The 21,056-nt window shown below is 52.5% G+C and overlaps 3 protein-coding genes across 3 annotated transcripts; 2 read left to right on the top strand and 1 right to left on the bottom strand.

Annotated features, from left to right (window-relative positions):
• Window positions 1-677: 677 nt before the first annotated feature.
• LOC106746579 (peptidyl-prolyl cis-trans isomerase CWC27 homolog) lies at window positions 678-5,219 on the bottom strand. Its single transcript, XM_014623319.1, has 7 exons — window positions 4,946-5,219; window positions 4,503-4,712; window positions 4,211-4,411; window positions 3,991-4,130; window positions 3,672-3,926; window positions 3,404-3,574; window positions 678-3,255 (listed from the first exon to the last, which is right to left on the bottom strand). Exons 1-7 carry the CDS (start codon window positions 4,985-4,987, stop codon window positions 2,727-2,729), a joined length of 1,548 nt encoding a protein of 515 aa, XP_014478805.1. The 5' UTR covers window positions 4,988-5,219; the 3' UTR covers window positions 678-2,726.
• Window positions 5,220-7,074: 1,855 nt separating this feature from the next.
• LOC106746540 (chaperone protein DnaJ-like) lies at window positions 7,075-8,246 on the top strand. The gene is made up of 2 exons (XM_014623216.1): window positions 7,075-7,386; window positions 7,514-8,246. Exons 1-2 carry the CDS (start codon window positions 7,255-7,257, stop codon window positions 7,889-7,891), a joined length of 510 nt encoding a protein of 169 aa, XP_014478702.1. The 5' UTR covers window positions 7,075-7,254; the 3' UTR covers window positions 7,892-8,246.
• Window positions 8,247-9,344: 1,098 nt separating this feature from the next.
• LOC106746541 (dynein heavy chain 7, axonemal-like) lies at window positions 9,345-20,888 on the top strand. The gene is made up of 2 exons (XM_014623217.1): window positions 9,345-11,728; window positions 12,187-20,888. Exons 1-2 carry the CDS (start codon window positions 9,345-9,347, stop codon window positions 20,870-20,872), a joined length of 11,070 nt encoding a protein of 3,689 aa, XP_014478703.1. The 3' UTR covers window positions 20,873-20,888.
• The last annotated feature ends 168 nt before the right edge of the window (window positions 20,889-21,056 follow it).

Below are 21,056 nucleotides of genomic sequence, written 5' to 3'. Positions count from 1 at the left end.
GGGGGGGGGGGGGGGGGGGAGGAGTCTATCATGCGAAAGCGGCATCGGTACCGTAGTACCGATCAAATGAGCTACATTAACACGTTCATTGCCAAGCTGAAAATTGGGATTTCGTATTTAAAAAATTTTTTTAATTTAGTTTTTATTGTGCTCAAAATAAGTTAATATATTATTTATATGCTTTTATTATTATGTACTTAGGATTTATGTACTCTAAATATCTATTACGCGATAACGCGTGATCGGCCGTTTGGTGAGAACTCGCATCACGCGATATCGCGTGATTGGCAGTGAACGTGTTAAAGAAGAATACGCGATCGCATAGAGTGAATGTGCTAGCGTGCCTTTATGAAGCCGGCGTTTCCTCTTACTGCTGCACAGTGTGCGGCTAATGATCACCGAGCGCTGCGTTTATTGTTCGAAAGTTCATCTCCCTCCGTTTCATTATTACAAAAAAAAAAGAATATTACGAATCATGTAATGAATACTTTTTTTCGATAAAATTCGCAATGTATCTCGCATCCAACATGAAAATATATATTTCCTGAGAATTGCTAAAAAAAAAACGAATTCTATTGGACACGGGATACTTTACGAAATTTATCAAGTGTTGCAACTTTCTTTGCGACTGACTATACAAAAATACGTTGTTCCTTCTTCATATTACGACCACAGAAAACTTTTCCCACGCATCCCATATATTTCTCATTCATTTTTACAAATCATAATATTCTCGCATGACTCTTTCTCTCGGTTGTATTTTTATACTCTATATATATTATCTTCGGTGAACTTTCTAAACCAAAGGCCACACATTTTTCAACCAAAAATTTTAACGAACGAGACGCGATTCGCGAAGTTCTCTTCCTCCGATACCGTTGTCACGGCAATTTTTGCGCGACGGTGTCAACGAATCGTCACATATCATCGCACGCATTTGCGAAAGGTAATTAATGAAACGCCTGATGTTTGCATTTGCGCGGTGGCGATCAACGATGTTCGCTTTCGCGCGATGCGCGCTATCATTCAGCCGATAATGAAACCGGCGCGTTTCTGCTGGCTCGAAGCGATAAGCGGGTCACCGTCGGAGATTCTCTCACCGAGCATACCTATCTTCAGAGGCGTCGTTGGCATCTTCCCACGGGGATCTCAGCGCGGACGCTGAGAAAACTCGCCCAGGAAACCAAGCGGTCTCGTTCACCTCTCGACCGGCGCGAACGCGAAACTTCGCTCTTAGCAATTCGCTCAAGCCACCCCCGTATCCCTCTGATCTACACTTCCCACAGGATGCTCTCGTTAATTACACCGCACAATGTTAAATTACAATTTTAATCGCTCGCATTTTCTCGCTCAACATCGTTCGTCGCTCGCATCTCGGACTCTACAGCGAAGCTCCACGCGCTACGCACAATCGATCGGTCTCAACTTCAATAAAAAAATACTAATCACCGGTTAGCTTCGATTTCAACCTCGTTCAAAAGTATCAGATTTAACTTCACGTAGCTTCGATGAAGTTACTCTTTCCTCAGCGAGTGCCGTTCTCTCACACTTCGCAGAAACGAGGGAACCTTCCGAAGGCACCCTTCGGAGAGGACTCGCTCGTTCGACACGAAAGCGTGTCTCCGTCGCCAATCAAGACGTTGCACCCGCGTTCGGTTGCATCGTTAAGTTACACTAAATACGCGCGACACGCATCGCTCGCGATCGAGAGATCGACTGAATCCGCGGACGAGCATGCATGCCACGTATCGACGCCTTATCGCGTTTTAATGTCGTACGGAGTAAGAAGCCGACGATCGGCCGCGCGTATTTGCATAGACAACGAACGAGACGCCGCTCCGTCTGTCCGTCCGTCCGGCGATATCGCACGATCACCGCTCGCGAAACGACGCCATGCGACTGCCGAGGAGCGATATATGCTTTTCAAAATAAATTCCGGGATCTTAATCACCGGCTTCCGCCTCTCCTTCCCTCCTTCCCCCGCCGTCCCTCGCAGTCTGTTACGGTCGGCAGTCGGCTTGTCAATAGTGACAACGAGCCGGCGAGCGTGAATCGCGCCGCCGAGAAAAATAGTCGGAAACGAGTGTGTGTGTGTGTATGTGTGTGTTTCAGACAATTACTCGAGCACTTAACTAACTTAACGTACGAAACAGCGACATATCCCGCCGTATCCGCACGGTATCTTCGCAATGAGATAAGGCTACACCGAGTCGCGCTACGAATCTCTGATCGAGAGAGATGAGGGTGTATCTTCGATCCCGCGGAGACGTGTGATTTTTACTTTCTGAATCGCTCGGAGAGCGAATTTCACACAAACACGAGCGCCGGCACATTATCACCGTTATACTTTCGCCGTCGCTGCTTGAAATCGCAAGAATGAAGTTCACTCGAGCTCAGAGTGGACTTCATATGTTCGAATGTTCTAACCAATCGTAGCGAATGTGTCCCTCTGGCGATGGTGAAGTACACCGGACTCACTCTTCGATTTCGAGTGGAAATCTTCACTCGACGATTCGAGAGTGGAAAATTCACAGTGCCGGGGCGAAAAGTCGCGTGAATTCGAGCGACTCGACGGTCGTTCCACTTCTCGAGCGAGATTTCGCACCAAGAGACGCATCGAGAGAGAGAGAGAGAGAGAGAAAAGCTGCTGCGATCCATTCTTCGCGCGTAAACCGCTCAATTATCGTGCAGAGCAGTCGTTCAATTATCAATACAGTAATTACAGATCACTTGTGACGAGACTGATTCTTGCCACTTCTGTCGTCCTTGGACTTCTCGCCCCTACGCCGCTTGTTCAACGGGTTCCGGGGATCGTAGATCTCGAACCAATCGTCGTCCTTCGTGCTGGCGTCCTTCGCAAGCACCGGCGCCTTCTCCTCGCAGTGCAAGGTGTGCGTCATCCAGGACTCGTCAGTCGGATCGTCGTCCTCGTTGCTCGGCAACGTCGTCTTGTCGAGATGCTCGGTGCTGCTGTTCTTCGTATGTTCTTTGGCGTTCTGCAGCTTATCCCTGAATTTGTTCAGCAGCTCCATCGTGAAGTTCTCGCGCACCTTACCCTTCTTCGGCAACTGCGCCTTCGCTTTCTTGTATCTCATTTGGGTCTCTGTGTACTCCTTCATCACTTCGGACTTCTCCTTCTCGTCGTGCTCCTTGTCATTCTCCTCCTTGTCGGCTTGCTCGCGCTCCGCCTTCTTCGCTCGCTTCTCGTTTTGCACGTCGCGCTTCAGCTCGCGTATCTCCTTCCTAATTGCCTCGCTGCGTATCACATTTTCGTCAATATGAAATGTCGTTTCAAAATCATCTAATTACAATTACTTATAACTGTGTTCTATTTGGAAGAAACAATTCTATCTGCGTTTCGTACGGTAAATATAAATATATGCAGGAAAACGATGTGACATACGCCTTTTTCTTCCGCTCCTCGTACCGATCCTTCCCGAAATAATATTCCTCCTCCACCTCCTTATCCTCATTATTCGTTTCCTCCTTCTCGACCTCGTCCTTGACTTTCGGCTTTGATTGCAAAGTCTTCTTCGAGTCCCTTAATTTACTCTTGATCCTTTCTTTCATAGCCCTGTTGTTACATCGTGCGATAACATTATATTTCACCGCAACAGCGATAATAATTATTTTGCATTATGCGGTGAGATATTTCGTTTCTACAAACTCACTCTTTTTCCTTTGCCAAAGCGGCCAATTCTTCCGGGGTGCGCGTTTCGCCGTCGCTCTCCCAGTCGCTGCTCCGATCTTCTTTGAATCTCTTACTCGGTGGTCCCGCCGGCTCAACTACAGGCTGCGCACTCAACTTCGGATCGGACAAACAATCGTGCGCCGACTTTCCCTTGCCACTGTATTGTTTGTTTAAAACTGACGATTCCTCCTCATCTTCTTCAGCTTCCTCCCCGAATGACAGTAGCTTGAAATTTCTGAAGAAATTTACAGATGTAGAGAAACGACACTTACTATTATCTGGGGCAATGTTCATCTTACTTTACACCAGCCTTCTTGACTTTCTTGCTGTCCTTACTGTCCGTTTTCTTCTCAAGTCCGACCCTTGGAACGATGTCCTGGAAAGGATTACTTAACACCTCCGTTTTTAAGATCTTCTGTGGATATTGAGGCCTGTCGTTCTGGAATGTAAATGTACCAAGAGATGTGTTCTTTTATATACAAACATTATAAATAGACACATACACCCACACACACTTACTTCATCTACAAGAGCATCTTCCAATTTGAGCATATTGTAAATTGTTTCGCCGGTAACTTTGCCAAAAATGGTATGATTATTTTGTAAGTCCGGTGTTGAGCCAAGGGTGAAGAAAAATTGAGAACCATTATCATCTTTTCCAGCATTGGCCATGGCAAGCAAGCCCCTCCGGCAAAAACGTAATCTTGTGTGAAATTCATCCTATAAATAAATCATGTAAAAGACAATTGTTCATCCAAAATTAAGAATACAGAGATACAAGGATATAAGTTCGAATTATGAACAACTATACCTTAAAAGGATATCCATATATACTCTCACCACCTTCTCCTGTTCCTGTCGGGTCTCCACCTTGCGCTATAAAACCTTTTACAACTCTGTGAAATATCGTGCCATTGTAGTAACCTTCCATACAAAGCTGTATAAAATTTTTGCAAGCCTTGGGCGCTTCTTTTGTCCATAATTCCAAATCTATGTCACCGAATGTTGTCTTCATTACCACCTATCAAATTAGCAAATTAGCAAAGAAAGAGGAAAGGAAAGTAGAGTAAATAAATGAAAAACAAGATGTGATTTAACTGTAATATTTAATGTAATACTAAGAAACTCTACAGAGTAAATCTTGATGATGTTACATTCACACATTGGTTGATTTAAATTTTTATTAAAAGCAAAATTTACCTTCAAAGCTTTTATGTATCTCTTTATTTATATTTAAGAGTAAATTAGGCTTACCTTTCCCGTCGTGGGTGGTTCTTGTATGTAAATATTGCTCATGTTTATAACCTAACACTAATAACAAGCGATGAATAGCTAATAAAGTTAAATTGTTTTTTTTTCCGTTAGAAGATCAATTATTTAATATAATTCAGTATTTATTTATAAAATCCTTAATTTTTCGTTAATAAGTAGAAAGAAAAAATTATTGACTTATATAGTGGTAATATACTGGAAATTAAAAATACGTATATACGTATATTTTTGAGTCATATTACTGGAAGATATAGCATATTTATCGTTAAGTCGTACTACGAAGGACCACAGTGGACGTTTACAAGTAGTCAGATTTGCAAGATCTTAGGTCTGTTCGTTTTCGCTGTAACGCTGAAATAGCGCAATAAGTTAAAGTGAGAAAACATATACTTGTCTCGCTTTGACTTATTGCACTAGTTCAGCGGTACATCGAAAACGAACAAACCTTTTGTGTCCACGATGCTAGGATCTCGAGCAGAATTGTTGGTCAGATATAAAAGTTACTAGAAATTACTGTAAATTTTAGTATTCATAATCGGATCTTATATTTAAGACCGTCTTGAATTTCTTTTCAGATGCTGTACGGCACATTTCATTGGCTATGAAATATCTGAAGATAAATTTAATACAGTTTTATATATAAGATCCGACTATGATTAGAAACGGACATAATCATCGATGTTCGCTCATTGAGGATACGTCGTACGATGAATTTGTCGGATGTCCGATTGGCTGTCGGATAGAGAATTTCTAGAATTCCCAATATTTTCTTTACATGTAATACCATCCCCGATGCTGTTAAACGGCTCAATATGTTGTTTTTCACTGCTCTCGCCTGTCTGAGGCATCAGCTTTACTTATTGTTGAAATCAACAAGTTGGGTTTCCCGCCGAACCTAAAACAATTGGCCTTCTCTGATTCGTTTCTGGCCTTCAAATTATTGAACAACTTTGTCTCATCCAATAACATTCGCCTATAACGTATCCACTGGACTTTAAATCACATCACCCAGGTGGCGCATGGTTTTGTCTAGCCAGTCAAAAGATAAGAGTGCCTAGTGTTGTCTACTACTGCAAACAGCTTGTTAGACAGGATTGAGCGGGCATTAGCGTGGGACGTACGGTATCAGGTAGTAATTTCGTAAAATTCTATTGTTACGTTATAAAATCCGATATTATTTTCCATTGAGATTTACTCTTAATTATAGTTATAACTGTTAAAATTATCATGTATTTTTAAGATATGATTTTAAATTTAAAAAATCGCTTTAACCCATTCATACCCTTCTCACGTAATTTATCCGTGCAACATTGGAACGTGGTGAATGTGTAAGTGCGAGTTAGACGTTACAAAACGAAAATCGTCGGAAGTTAGATCGTGAGGAGAAGTGTGTTACATATATGACAAAAGCTAACGTTGACATTGTTGCCACGTTAGCAACGATTGCTACAATGTTATTAATTAAACTTTTCTGTTATAAACTTACAATGTTATTGTAAACTTTTCTTTGCTATATGGGCACAGATTTCTATATAACATACTAGACTGCGTATCCTAAATATATGTATCAAAGTTGGAACATCGCATGTGCGAAGTAAGAGCACAAAGAATGTTATTTACACCTTATGTCGCCATGTTGGATTCTAAGTGCGGCGAGAAGTTTCTTTGCAAACTTTAAAGTATTCTTTGATGCGCTTTTCACAAAAAATACCGTCAAAGAAAATGCCGTTAAGATACATGGTGAAAGAGTGTCCAAATACAAATCATAAAGATTGTGAGATTTTCAAGTATTTTATAACCTATAACCGTTCAAGTACTAGCAGACATTTTTGTCTTCTTATTTCGCACATGCGCTGTAAGGGAGAATCATGACAAAGAAGCAGAAAGCAGAGAAGCTGCAGCCAATCAGAACTCGCGCTAGTAGTGAGCAGTAGATAAAGCAGAAACTGTCGACTGAACCAGCACGACTTCTGATTGGCTGCTGTTTTTCTGCTTTTCTGCCAAGGTGTGAATTCTCCCCTAACTTATGTACAAGTTAGGTATATAAAGATTGGGTGTACCCGATAAGCAGTATATGAATAAGTAGTACGTGGTCGATACAATATTGCAATGTTGCGATGCAATGTTTCGGAAACGTTGATTTAACGAGGATACTATATGGATTATTTGTAAACAATTAGTGTTAGAAAAATTGAGACATTTTATTTAATTTTTTTTTCTTTTCGTTAACAGCAACAGTTTTAGCATAATACAAATTATTTAACATAAGAGGACTTTAATACACCGTAAAAATGAGTAAGACGGCTACATATTATGATGTACTGGGCGTGAAGAATAGATGTACAGAAGAAGACTTGAAGAAGGTCTACAGGAAGCTCGCTTTGAAATATCATCCCGACAAGAATCCAAATGGGAGTGAAAAAGTATGCGTCGATTTTAATTAACGAAGCAGCCGGCAATGGATTTTATATTACCGTTCTGTGCTTCCTCATAATTGCGTAAGGTTACGAACGAATTACATATTTACAAAATACTTGGAATTTGTTTCAGTTTAAGCAAATATCTGAAGCGTACGCGGTACTGTCGGACCCTAAGAAGAGACGTTTATATGACCAAACTTTCGCTAAACGTCATTCGTTCACTCACCCGTGCAACGCAGAATTTCCCAGCAATATTATTACGATGTTATCAATATTGCTGAGACCCTACCATCTTACAATATTACGGCGTTGCTTCAAGTTTCTGTACTCTACGATTCTGTACTACTTTATAGGTTATTTCGGTACTCGCGACAAAGTTCGTAAAAAAGAGCGACGTTCCACACTGAACTGTGGTATTGAAAACGTCTTAAAGGCGGCGATAACAATATTAGCGTTAATGGATTATGTAGTGATCGAGAATCTACGAAAAATGAGGGATACAAAGTGACTGTACAACTATGGACCGCCAGGGGAGGATCTCGATTAACCACATTGCAATGGACTAACCACAATCGGACGTGATTTGGCGATTTCCCAATGTCGTTCGATCGATGCAACCTGTGGTCGATCGAGTGACTCACTCGATCGCTTTTCTCCGCCGGAAGTGTCTGTCAACATCTGCAGCGCCACTAGTACCAAACACGACCGTTATCTAAACTGTTATCGCACTTTTCATTCCTGTTTTATCATCGAAGTGATGTTTGATCGCGATTGTAAATTTGTAAGGAAAGAAAAATAATAAGAACAAGATCAGCTGTATGTAACAAAAATGATATTAGTTGTGTAGTTTGTACGATGTTGCTTTTTTTACACGATAACATAAAAGTAGTATTTGTATGTAAGTAAAAAATATACATGTTACGCGTAACATTATACGTAAAAATATGACTTTCTCATTAATGTTAAGACTTACTTTAGACGATGTGCCGAATTTTTTGGAGAGATGTAAGAATTATTAATAAAGATCTAGTTTACTTCAGCAATATATCTGTTATCATATGGTATTTTCGTGTGTGTCTGAACGTATGAAGTTGTTAAAGCATGACTTGCTTTCCGTATTATTATTGTATATATATAACCTCATATATTTATCAAGGATTACATCTGGAAGGCCGCTTCGCGTATGCACGTTCGTTATATTGATAAAACACATATCGTATCCAAGAAGCTTCAGTTCCGCGAGCCGATTCTTAAACGTAGGATTGCGCGCGCGACCGGTCAATAATAATTAATAATTATGTTTCGGATTTCGTTATTGGTGACCTTTATCGGTGAATCACGAACAAACTGATCATATTCTTCCTAAATATTAAAAAGAAACAGATTGAAGGCAAATTTTCCCTGAAAAAGAAATCAACGGTGAATCCAGCAGGACCGCTCGCGACAGAAATATACTCGCAAATATGGACTGGAACATTTGGGAGTCGAACGCCACAGTAATTAAATACTCAAACGCCAACTCGCTGGTTCGAATTAGCCTGAAGGATTATATAAAGGATATTTATGTCTCAGAGTTTTCTGCAGAATGGGAGAGAAACATATTGGCTCTGATACCGCAAAGGGACAGAAGGAAGCACTCCACTTTCATAAACTCGGTATTGGACGAGGTCAGAGGGATCTACGTGGAAAGTATGAAAGATTTCGCGCTGAGATCCGTGTTGTCCTGCAAAGTTTACAAGAGACGGCGCACCGTTTGCGAGGGATGCGACGTCTCACCTGGCTTGGGACGGAGCGTCGTGGAGGAATACGCGATGTATAACCGATCTGTATTCTTAAAACGCCGTTGCACATTCGCCGAAAGATACTTCCTTTCTTACCCGATAATCAGGCACGTCATCAACACGGCGCATCGCATTCTGCCCGCAGTGATTTGTGATTTCAGACGTTACCACGAGATCGGGATGCTGAGGTTGCACAGTTTCCAAGGGATGGTCTCCGAGGACATCAAGAGAGGCGCTCTGACGATCACCAACAAGTTTTACACCGAGATCTGTAGGGCTGTGGGAAAATCGAGGACATTGAGGAAGATCCCGGCGAAGCGTCTGCCGCAGCTTATGCGCTGTCTCACGAACGTGTTCGTGCAGCAGATCCTCGGTGTGACGATGAGAACGATCGATTGCTTGATCAGTATCATGAGAGAGGCACGTTTTTGCCCCCGGATCGAGTTTCAGCTGGTGTGCGAGGACGGCCGGCTTGTCACTCAGCCGGACGTGGAAGAGGTGTTCTCGACATACCACGATATCATCAGGAGCATCGAGGCTATCGCGCAGGATCTGATGCCGTTGGAAGAATGGCTGGACGTCAGGGCGAGGGAGAAATACATCAAGATCACGCTTCCCGACTGGTTCGTGGAGGAGTCTCATCGCGAGCTGCAGGATATAATGGACGTTCTGTTCCGACCGGTGAACGAGCACGTGGCGCTCGTCTCCGAGGAGTTCGGCGACGTGTGCTCGTCGAGCAGCCGGAGCCGGATACGCTCGTTGACGTCCAAACAGCCGAACTTTGAAGCGTACCTCTCGTACATACGCAAGTATAAAGATTACCTGAGCAGGACGAGCTCGATGCTGTCCAGCTTGCCTTACAACGTGGGCAGACTGGAGCAGATCGGCGCGAAGGAGTCCCTGAGACGGATCTGCGCCGACGTCGTGAACGTGCTGACCGCGGAGCTCGTGCGTTACCACCGGGACTTCAATCACTCGATCTGCACGGACTTCGAGGAGCTGAAATCCACGGCGCTGGACATCCCGAAGGACGCGCAGTCGCTGATACAGTTGGCCGAGTACATGTCGCACGCTTCGAAGGTGTCGATGAGGGAATTAGAGCGGCGGATACGACGGTCGATCCGCATGCTGTGCGAACTCTCGGACATCACCGTGCTGAGCGACGAGCACGTCGAGCTGAACAAGCGCACCGTGAACTGGCTGGGCGACGTTCAGCCGGTATTCGCGCAGAACAACACGCTGTGCGAGGCGATGAAAAGCGAGCTCGAGGAGGAGCTCCAACGGCGGATCAACGGCTTGAACACGGAGGTGAACGCGACGTTCCCGCAGCTGCTCATCCTCGACAGCATGGACGATATCGACCGGGTCGGGGAGTACGCGGAGCACTACAAGGAGCTGATCAAGAGGTACGAGCGCATGAACGGTGAGATGCGAGCGATCAACTCGGAGGAGAGGCTGTTCAAGTTCCCCGAGACGGAGTTCCCGAAGATCGGCGAGCTGGGGGAGACGATCGTGCCGTTCCACACGCTGATACGCACCGTTCACCAGTGGCAGCGGGACAACTCCGTGTGGCTGAACGGGCCGTTCGAGCGGCTGGACGCCACCGTGATCGAGCGTAAGACCGTGAGCTACCTCGACGAGATCACGGAGATGAGCAGGACGATGAAGTCGCGCATCAAGATGGACGTGACGGCGAACAGGTCGTACAAGTTCGCCGGCATCGCCGACGACCCGGACCCGATGCAACAGCCGGCGCCGTTGAAGCTCTGCTGGCAAGCGCTGAACAACGTCAACGGCTTCAAAGCGTACCTGCCGCTCGCGGTCTGCATGTGCAACCCCGCCTTGGAAGCGCGCCATTGGCGAGAGATGTCCGCGATATGCGGCTTCGACCTCACGCCGAACGCCGGCACGACCCTGAGGAAAATGATCGACATGAACCTGATGGACAATATCGACAAGTACCGGGCGATCAGTCTGGGCGCCAACAAGGAGCTTCGTCTTCAGCGAGAACTGGCCGAGATGATCGCCGAGTGGCGGCCGGTGTCCTTCGAGATGTCGGCCGACGCGCAGACCGCGGTCTTCGAGCACGCGAGCGACATCGAGACGCTGCTCTGCGAACACTTCGTCAAGATCGAAGAGATGAGGGCGTCCCACTTCGTCGGGCCCGTATTGCCCGACGTGCTCGGCTTCCTCGCCGTTCTCACGAGGATTCAGGAGAGCCTCGATCGGTGGACGCGGATACAACACCGTAAACTCCAGCTGGACCTGATATTCTCGCATCCGGGCGTCGCGACGCGTCTGCACGGGGAAGCCGCGTTGTATCGGGAAGCGACGGGGATTTTGCGAGACGTCGTCGACAGGTTCACGGAGGATCCGACTTACCGAAGGATGAGAGAATCGACGGATCTACCGGAGATCTTGAGCGGAGTCAACGAGAAGCTGGAGGAAGCCGGCAAAGGCGTCAGCGATTACCTGGACCTGAAGAGGCTGTCCTTCCCGAGGTTCTTCTTCCTCGAGAACTCGGAGATCCGGGAGATACTGTTCGAGCCTGACCCGGTGAAACGCACTGAACATTTTTACTCTTGCAACTGCTACCGAAATATTTGTTACGCACACATTTTTTCTTTTTTTCACTCGCGTCAACCAAATGTATCGCGCGAAGAGAACAGACTTCGTAAATTCGTTCAGAATCAGCGCGACCAAATTATTCGCTCAGTTCCTTCGGGTTTTGCAAAGAAACCGTGAAATTCCGTTCACGGAAAAATGGCCTTATTACGTAAGATATGAAATTGAAAGCTTTTTAAGTGACCCGCGCGGAGTATCTATTTGAGAAAAGTCCGCGTTACTTTCAAGAAACTCGCGCGTCACGTTTGTAATTCATTTCGGCAGCGGCGGAGGTCCGAGGATTCGCTCCTCGACAGGACTCTCCGTCAGGGAACGAGATTCCGCAGTTGCAGTAGCGAAACAATGAGCGCGTATCAACGAAATCATTCGAGTCCGGTTACGACTGAATCGAGTGAATTTTTCAGTGCGTGAAGAAGTGCTTCCCCGGCGTCGAGCGGCTGAAACTCGGCCGCAGGTCCGGCCGCATTGAACGCGTCGTCGGGCGCTACGGGGAGAGCTTGGGTCTGAAGAACAGCGTTCCGAGGTCCACCGGCGCCGGGAACGAGGAGGAATGGCTGATTCGGCTGGAGGAAGAGACGACGGGCGCGGTTCGCGAGGCCATTCCGCGATGTCTGCCTCCGCTCGGCGAAGACCCTCTGGCCGCTCGGGACGACGTGCCGAGCGTGGCGGTCGTTTGCGGGCTTCAACTTCACTGGACCTCCTCGGTGGAGGAGTGTCTCGCGTCGTCGAACGCCGCGGCATTGGGCTGTCTGTCCGCGAGGTACAGCGACTGGATCGTTTCGACGACGAGCGTGCTGGGGGGCGATTTAACGCGAAGACACAGAAGCCTGCTGACGTCGTTGATCGTCATCTCGTCCGTCCACAAGGACATCCTCGGTCTACTGCTGGAGAGGAACGTCAGCGAGAAGAGGGAGTTCGAGTGGGCCGCGCAGATGAGATATTACCGTCAGCCGGACACGGAGCTCGTCCGTGTTGCGGTGTTCAACGCGACGATCGAGTACGGCTACGAATACCAGCACTACCAGCAGAACATCGTCAGCACACCGTTGACCGATCGGTGTTTCCGCACCGTCATGCAGGCGTACCGTTACCACTTGTACAGCAGCGTCGTAGGTCCGACCGGCACCGGCAAGACGGAGACGATCAGGAGCCTGGCGAGTGCTCTCGCGAAGCCGTTTTACGTCGTCCACTGCAGCCGTAGCGTCTCTTACGAGTGCGCGGCGCGGCCGTTCAAGGGAGTGATCTGCCGCGGCGCCTGGCTCTGCCTCGAGAACTTGGACGGGCTGAAGCTCGAGCTGCTGTCGGCGATCGCTGAGAACCTCGCGCGGATGAAGCGGGCGGTGTCGGCGAAGCTGAGGACCGTGAGCCTCGACGGCTGCGCCCTGAGCTTGAACGCTTCCGGGAACGTGTGCGTCAGTATCGAGCCGCGGCGACGCTCCGAGCTGCCGGACAATCTCAAGGTTCTCTTCCGTTCGGTGTCGATGATGGCGCCCGACCTCGGCAGGATCGCCGAGATCGAGCTGTCCGCCGGTGGGTTCCTCCGCGCGAGCGACCTGGCGGCGAGATTGGCGCTCGGTTACAGGCTGTTGTCCGAGCAGCTGGCGGGAAAGGATCGCTACGACCTCGGCCTGGGCTCGCTGAGGGCCGTCCTCGGCGCCGCGGTCGGCATGAAACGAAGCCTGCCGCCGGAGCAGGACGAGTGCGCGTTGCTGTTGCGCTCGATGATCGACGTGAACATGCCGCAGTTGCGCGACGCCACCGATGTCGTCCTCTTCCAGGATCTGATGCGAGACATCTTCCCCGAGAGCGTCGTGCCGCCTTTCGACCATTCGGCGATCTCGAGCGCGCTCGAGGACGCGTGCGCCGGAAGATGCCTGACGCTGCACGAGGTCTTCAAGTTGAAGGCCATACAGATCGTCGAGCTGATGTGCGTCCGTCGCGCTCTCGTGCTCGTCGGCGAGCCCTCGAGCGGAAAGACGGAGATCCTACGGACGCTCGTCGAGGCGTTGTCGCTGCTGGCCGATCGTGGAAACGGGATCGGCGCGACGGTGGAACTCGAGACCGTCCTGCCGGGAGCGGTGGACGGCGACGAGCTGCTCTTCGGACGCCTGTGCGCCGCTGCGTTGCGTCGCTTCGCGGAAGACACCTCGCCGAGTGGTCGCAAGTGGCTGGTGCTCGACGGAGCTCTGAGCGGCGCCTGGCTCGAAAACCTGCACACCGTTCTCGACGGGAACAGGACGCTGCATCTGGCGTCGGGCGAGCGGCTCCCCGTCACGGAAGCCACGTCCGTGGTCTTCGAGACGGTGGACCTGCTCGAAGCGTCGCCCAGCTTGGTGTCGCGATGCGGGATCGTCCACATCGACGTTCACTCCGTCGGCTGGAGGCCGCACGCCCTGGCTCACCTGGCGAGCCACGGAGTCTACGGCGGCCACGAGGAGACGGTGAGCGCCCTGCTCGACTGGGCGGTGGATCCGTGCCTGGACTTCCTCAGGGAGAACGCCGGTGTGCCGACGGCTCGCGAATTACACCTCGTCGTTTCGACGTTGAGCCTGCTGGAGATGCTGCTGAAGGACGCTTGCGAGGAAGCCACGGAGGATGACACGGACAATCACTTCGTCGTGTGGGCCCAGGCCGCCCTGATCTCGGCCATTATTTGGGGCCTGGGTGGGAACTTGGTCGAGGATTCGCAGGCCCGGTTCGACGCCTTCTGCGCGTCCTTGTGGAACGGCGCGGGACACCCAAAGCCCGATTGCGTCCGGCACTTGGACCTGCCCACGGAGGGTCTGATTCAGGAGAACGTCTACGTCTTCCGAGGCGCCGGCAGCTGGCGCTACTGCGCCGACGCGTTGAAGAGCGAGAGGATCCCCGAGACGCGCAACTTCGGTCAGGCTTACATCCCCACGATGAGCAGCGTGAAGTACCACCGAGTGTTCTCGAGGCACATTCACCACCGGAAGCCTTTCCTCGTGTACGGCGACGTCGCGGTCGGCAAGTCCTGCATGATGCGCGAGCTGCTGAGCAACGGGCTGCCGGCAAATTGTCAGTCGAATTTCCTGAGCTTCGCCTCGATGCTGAACGCGAGCAGGGCGCGGAGCTTGCTGCTGGCCAAGCTGAACAAGACGCGACGCGCGAATTACGAGCCGGGTGGCGGGCGGTACTGCGTGAACTTCGTGGACGACGTGAGCGGAGCCGTGGTGCGGCGGCCGGAGGCGCGCCACGCGCTCGAACTCCTGCGGCAACTCCTCAGCTACGGTTACTGTTACGACGCGAGTTGCGAGTCGACGAAGGTTTTCCTGCGGGACGTCGGGTTCGCGCTCGCATTCACCACGGGGAGGACCGGCGAGGACGTGCCCCCGAGGCTCCTGAGACACTTCAACAGCTACACGCTCCCGGCCCCGACGACGGACGATATATTCAGGATCCACTCCGCCATGTTGCTCGGCAACTTGAAGGGGAATCTGTTCGCGGCGGACGTGACCGGGACCGTGAACAGCATGGTGAACGCGACGATTGGCGTGTACCGCTCCGTGGTGAAGACGCTGCGAGCAGTGCCCGCGAAGCTGTGCTACTTCTTCGACCTGAGAGACGTGTCGAGAGTGATCGCCGGCTGCAGCCTGATACAGAAGGAGTCGGTGGAGACGAAGATCACGTTCATCCGGCTGTGGGTGCACGAGATCCTGCGCGTCTTCGGCGACCGCATGTCGACCGACGAAGACGACAGGGAGTGGCTGTTCCTGAGGACCCGCGACGCCGTCAAGAGCAACTTCAAGGACTCGTACGAGGTGGCGTTCGATCACCTGCCGAAATCCGAGGACGCGCGGATCACGAAGGACAGCTTCGGCGACTTCGTGTTCGGCAATGTCATGGACGCGGAGAGGAAGCGGTACGAGGAGATCAGCTCCATGGAGGCGCTCAGGAACAAAGTCCTCGCGCAGTTGGACGAGTACAACGCGAGGAAGAAGAGGAAGCTCGACGTCGTCGTGTGCCACTACATGCTGAGATCCCTCGTTAAGATCGCGAGGATCCTGAGCATCCCGGGCGGAAGCGTGCTGATGATCTCCGGAACGGGATCCGGCAGGAGGTCCGCCACCGCGCTCGCCGCCTTCGTGCAGCGGCAGAGCCTGTTCGAGGCGACGGCGGAGTCCTGTCGCGACGCGGACGCCTGGAGACGCCATCTGAGGGGAGTCCTGCGGGAGTGCGGCGCGTTGCGGAGGGACGTGACGTGTTTCATGAGCGAGCGGCGGATGAGGGAGGAGCTGTTGGGCGACGTCAGCTGCCTGCTGAGCACCGGAGAGCTGCCGGACCTCTTCACCGCCGAGGACCGGCAGGATATAATCGCGATGACGCGGCTGCACGCCCAGGCCGGCGATCGCAACGCCGAGGTGAGCGCGCGCTCGGTGATGCTGTACTTCGCGGAACAGTGCAGGAGGAGGTTGCACTTCGCGCTCAGCTTCACCCCGGTCAGTGCCGCGCTCAGGGCGTGCCTGCGGGCGCATCCGAGCCTGGCGAGGCACTGCACGGTGAACTGCTACGAGGAGTGGCCGGAGCAGGCCCTGCTGGAGATCGCGGTTAGGCACATGAGACGCGCGAACGTGCGCGAGGAGATGAAGGCGCGAGCGGCGAGGATCTGCGTGCGATTCCACGAGGACGCGAGGCGGATGAGCTCGAGGTATCGCGAGACCTTCGGCAGAACGGTCCACGTGACCTTCCCGGGCTTCCTGCACATGCTGAGGCTGTACACGCGGCTGACCTCGCGGAAGCAGAGGGAGATCGTCGGGACGCGGAACAGGTACCTGGCGGGCCTGGAGAAGCTGGAACTGGCGGCCGAGCAGGTGGAGCAGATGAAGGCCACCCTGACGATCCTCAAGCCCCAATTGGAGCTGTCCGCTCGGCAGACGGTGATCAGCATGAAGGAGGTGGAGGACGAGAACGTCACGGTGGAGCGGGCGACCGGTGTCGTGAAGCAGGAGGAGGAGATCGCGAACAGGAAGGCGGAGATCGCGGGCACCCTCAAGTCCGAGTGCGAGGCCGACCTGGCGGTCGCGATACCCATCCTCGAGGACGCGGTGCTCGCTCTGAACACGCTGAAGCCGACCGACATCACGCTGGTGAAGGCGATGAAGAACCCGCCGGACACGATCAAGCTGGTGATGGCGGCGGTCTGCGTTATGCTGGGCGTCCCGCCGGATCGCACGATCGACCCGGTCACCGGCAGGAGGTACACGGACTACTGGGGCCCGAGCAAGCGCGTCCTCGGCGACATGAACTTCCTGCAGAGCCTCCGGGATTACGACAAGGACAACATCGCGCCGGCGGTGATGCAGGTGATCAAGAAGACGTACATGACCGACGTCAGCTTCATGCCGCGCATCGTCGCGAAGGCGTCCAGCGCCGCCGAGGGCCTCTGCAAGTGGGTGCGCGCTATGGTGTCCTACGACGAGGTCGCCAAGGTGGTCGCGCCGAAGAAGAAGAAACTGGCCGAGGCGCAGACCGAGTGCGACGAGGCCGAGGCGTTCCTCAACGAGAAACGGCAGAGCCTGGCCGCGCTGAACGCCAAGCTGGCGGCGTTGAACGACAGTCTGCGCCGGACGTTGCGGAAGAAGCTCAACCTGGAGACGGAAGTGGCCACCTGCACCGGCAAGTTGATCAAAGCGGAGAAGCTGATCGCGAGCCTCGGCGGCGAGAAGTACCGTTGGATGGAGTGCTGCCGTAATCTTCAGACGAGCTACGACAACCTCGCGGGCGACATGCTGCTCTCCTGCGGTATAGTCGCCTACGCGGCGTCCTACAACACCTCCTTCCGCGACCAGGCGCTGGCCGAGTGGAAGGCCGTCGTGGCTACCGCCGGTATACCGCACGCCGAAACGTACAGCTTCGTGAGCGTCCTAGGCGACGAGACCGAGATCAATCGTTGGCAGAGCTGCGGCCTGTCCGAGAACCGCTTCGCGGTCGAGAACGCCGTGATCCTCAGGAATTCGGAGCAGTGGTGCCTGTTCATCGATTCGCAGAACCAGATCAACCGGTGGATCAAGAGGGTCGAGCGGAAGAACGGTCTGAAGGTCGTCAAGCTGACGGACGCCGACTGCATGACGGTGATCGAACGGAGCATCGAGACCGGCGCGCCGGTTCTGCTGGAGAACGTCGGCGAAAGGCTGGAGACCGGCTTGGAGCCGATTCTCCTGAGGGACACCTACGAGAACGGCGACTCGCGGTGCATCGACTTCGCGGGTAAGTCGCTGCGGTACTCGCAGGACTTCCGATTCTACCTCACGACGCGGCTCTCCAACCCGAATTACACGGCCGACCTTTTCAGCAAGCTGACGATCATCGACTTCTCCATGCCGGACGCGACACTGCGGGACAAGCTGCTGGACATCGTCGTCTCGAAGGAGAAGCCGGAGCTTCAGGAGAAATTCGAGACTCTGCGCGTCCAGGACGCCGCGAACAAGAAAGTCCTCCAGCAGCAGGAGGACAACATCCTCAGCACCCTCTCGTCGACGAGCGCGAACATCCTGGAGGACGAGAAGGCGATACGCACGTTGGACTCCTCCAAGAGCCTCACGATGGAAATCATGAGACGGCAGGAAGCGGCCGGAGCGACGGTGAAGGACATCGGCAGGTTCAGGGACGCGTATACGCAGCTCGCCGAGCACTGCGCCGAGTTGTTCTGCACGCTGAACGCTCTCTCCAGCCTGAATCACATGTACCGCTTCTCCTTCTCCTGGTTCATCCAGCTGTACGTCAGCTCGATCGAGACCTCGAGCAGGAGCGTCCTCCTCGAGAAGCGGCTGCGCTTCCTCAAGTCCTCGTTCACCAGGAACCTCCACTCCAGCGTCTGCCGGTCCTTGTTCGACAAGCACAAGCTCCTCTACTCCTTCCTGCTGTGCGTCAAGGTCCTCATCGACACCGGACGGCTGACGCGCGAGGAGGTGCGATGCTTCACCTCCTCGGAAGCGGAAGACCTCGATGGAACCTCAGCGCCGGAATGGTTGTCGGCGACCGCGTGGCGGCAGATCCGCGGATTGAGCTCCAGACTGCCGGCTTTGCGCCAACTCACGAGCGAGTTTCGCTCGAACGGCGCAGCCTGGAGGAAGTATTGCGAGACGGTGCCGTTCGCGAGCGATCCGCTGCCGTGGCCCGACCACGGTCTCACGCGCTTCCAGAAGTTGCTGATCGTCAAGGCGGTGCGGCCCGACAAGATCGTCGCGGAGGTAATGCGGCTGATCGAGGACACCATGGGCGACGTGTTCGACTCGCACCCGCGCCTCCTCATGTCCGAGTCGTACGAGGAGTCGAACTGCCGCACGCCGATCATACTGATCCTGCCGAGCTACAGCGCACCCCTGTCGCTGCTCTCGGCGTACGCGAGCGCCAGGGGATACACCTCCAAGTTCACGTGGCTGTCCATGGGCGAGGGGCGGTCCGCCGAGGCCGAGGCTCTCATAGCGCGAGCGCGCAACCACGGCGGATGGGTGTTCCTGCAGAACTGTCATCACGCCGGCGACTGGATACCGCGGCTCGAGCGGATCTGCGAGGACCTGGCTCCTTCGTCCTCGGACTTCCGGCTATGGCTCTCGAGCCGCGCCACACCGGACTTCCCCATCAGCGTCCTGCAGAACAGCGTGAAGATCGCGTACGACAGCCCGTTGAAGCTGAAGCAGAGCCTGCTGCGAGCGTACCGATCCGAGCCGGTGAGCGAGCGGCAGTTCTTCGAAGGATGCCCCGGCAGGGACAAGGAGTTCTCCAGGCTCCTGTACGGGCTCAGCTTCTTCCACGCGGTCGTCCGCGAGAGGAGGCACTTCGGCCCGCAGGGATGGAAAGTCCCGTACGATTTCGAGCAGCCGGATCTCGAGATGTCCGTCAGGCAGCTGCGGGATCTGGTCAACGAGCACGCGGCGGGCGTACCGTTCGACGCCCTCCTCTATCTCGTCGGCGAGTGCAACTACGGCGGCAAGGTGACCGACCTGCCGGATCTCCGGTGTCTGCGGCACCTGCTGAGCACCTTCTGCGACGCTCCCAGCGTCGGACGCTCGTCCGACGATCCGACGGAACACTCGGCGCCGCTGAGATGCGAGTATCGCGACGTCGTCGCGCACATCAACGGGATGCGGCTGGACGCGCCGCCGGCGGCCTTCGCCGTCGACGAGAACGCCCTCGTCGCGAGGGACGCCGCCGCCGGCAGGGAATTCCTGCGATCGATGTCTCTGCTGGGCCGAATCGCACCGGCGGATCGGCAGGCCGGCGCGGAGGATCGGCTGCGGGAGGCGGTCGGCAAGATCAAACTGCCCGCTCTCTTCGACCTCGGCGAAATAACGCGAAGCGGACTCGGCTCGCGCGAACCGCTCGATGCGATCCTCACTCGCGAAGCTGAACTGATCAACCGAATCGTCATCACCGTCGCGGAGTCTCTGAGCGATTTGACGTTGGCGTTGAACGGTGACGTCGTCATGAGCGATCGCCTGGAGGACTTCTCGAAGGAGATATGCAACAACGAGGTCCCGCGTCTCTGGAGAGCGATCGACGCCGGCATCGTCACCAGACACCTGTCGAATTACATCGACTTGCTTCTGAAGCGAGCGGATTTCCTGCGAAATTGGCGCGACAACGGTCCGCCCACGTTCCTCCGCTTCGACGCGTTATCCTGCTGCAAAAGATTCCTCTCCGCGGCTCTCCTCACGTTCTCGCGACGTCGCGGTGTACCGGTCGAACGGGTCGCCCCGAATCTCCGTGTAACGTCGAAGGACGACGAGGAGGATGCGGACGCGTATTACATTCATGGTTTACGCTTGATCGGCGCGCGATGGGACGCGCAGCGGCACGTGCTGACCGAAAGCCGGACGAACGTATTCTGGTGCGACATGCCGCCTGTGCGTCTCACGTTCGGTAGGGACGAGGGAAAAGTCGACGATAACGTTTACGAGTGTCCCGTGTACGTCTCACCGGGGCGGCGATGCTGCGAAGGGGAGACTGACGGGGATGAGATGAGAGGCGCTTACGTTACAAGCGTGTCTCTGGAAAGCGATGTGTCGCGCGCGCACTGGATTAAACGTGGCGCAGCACTGTTCTGCCAAGTGGACGAATAAAGCTTCGGACCCTATAAGCGCGTGATGTTAATTAATTAATTCATATTTCTGGAATATCAACGGATGATTATATCGTCCGCTTCTAATAATATTTAAGATGTCATCTAATATCGTTGTAATATTATATATTTTTTAAATATTTAACTCTATATATAATATATGTATAATTGCAGTTTTTTTTTTT

Source organism: Dinoponera quadriceps, unplaced genomic scaffold (genome assembly GCF_001313825.1).
Source record: "Dinoponera quadriceps isolate SergipeBrazil2010 unplaced genomic scaffold, ASM131382v1 scaffold1573, whole genome shotgun sequence".
Lineage (NCBI taxonomy): Eukaryota > Metazoa > Arthropoda > Insecta > Hymenoptera > Formicidae > Dinoponera > Dinoponera quadriceps.
The sequence above is the reverse complement of the archived record's forward strand: the minus strand, read 5'-3'. Positions and strand labels throughout refer to the sequence as shown.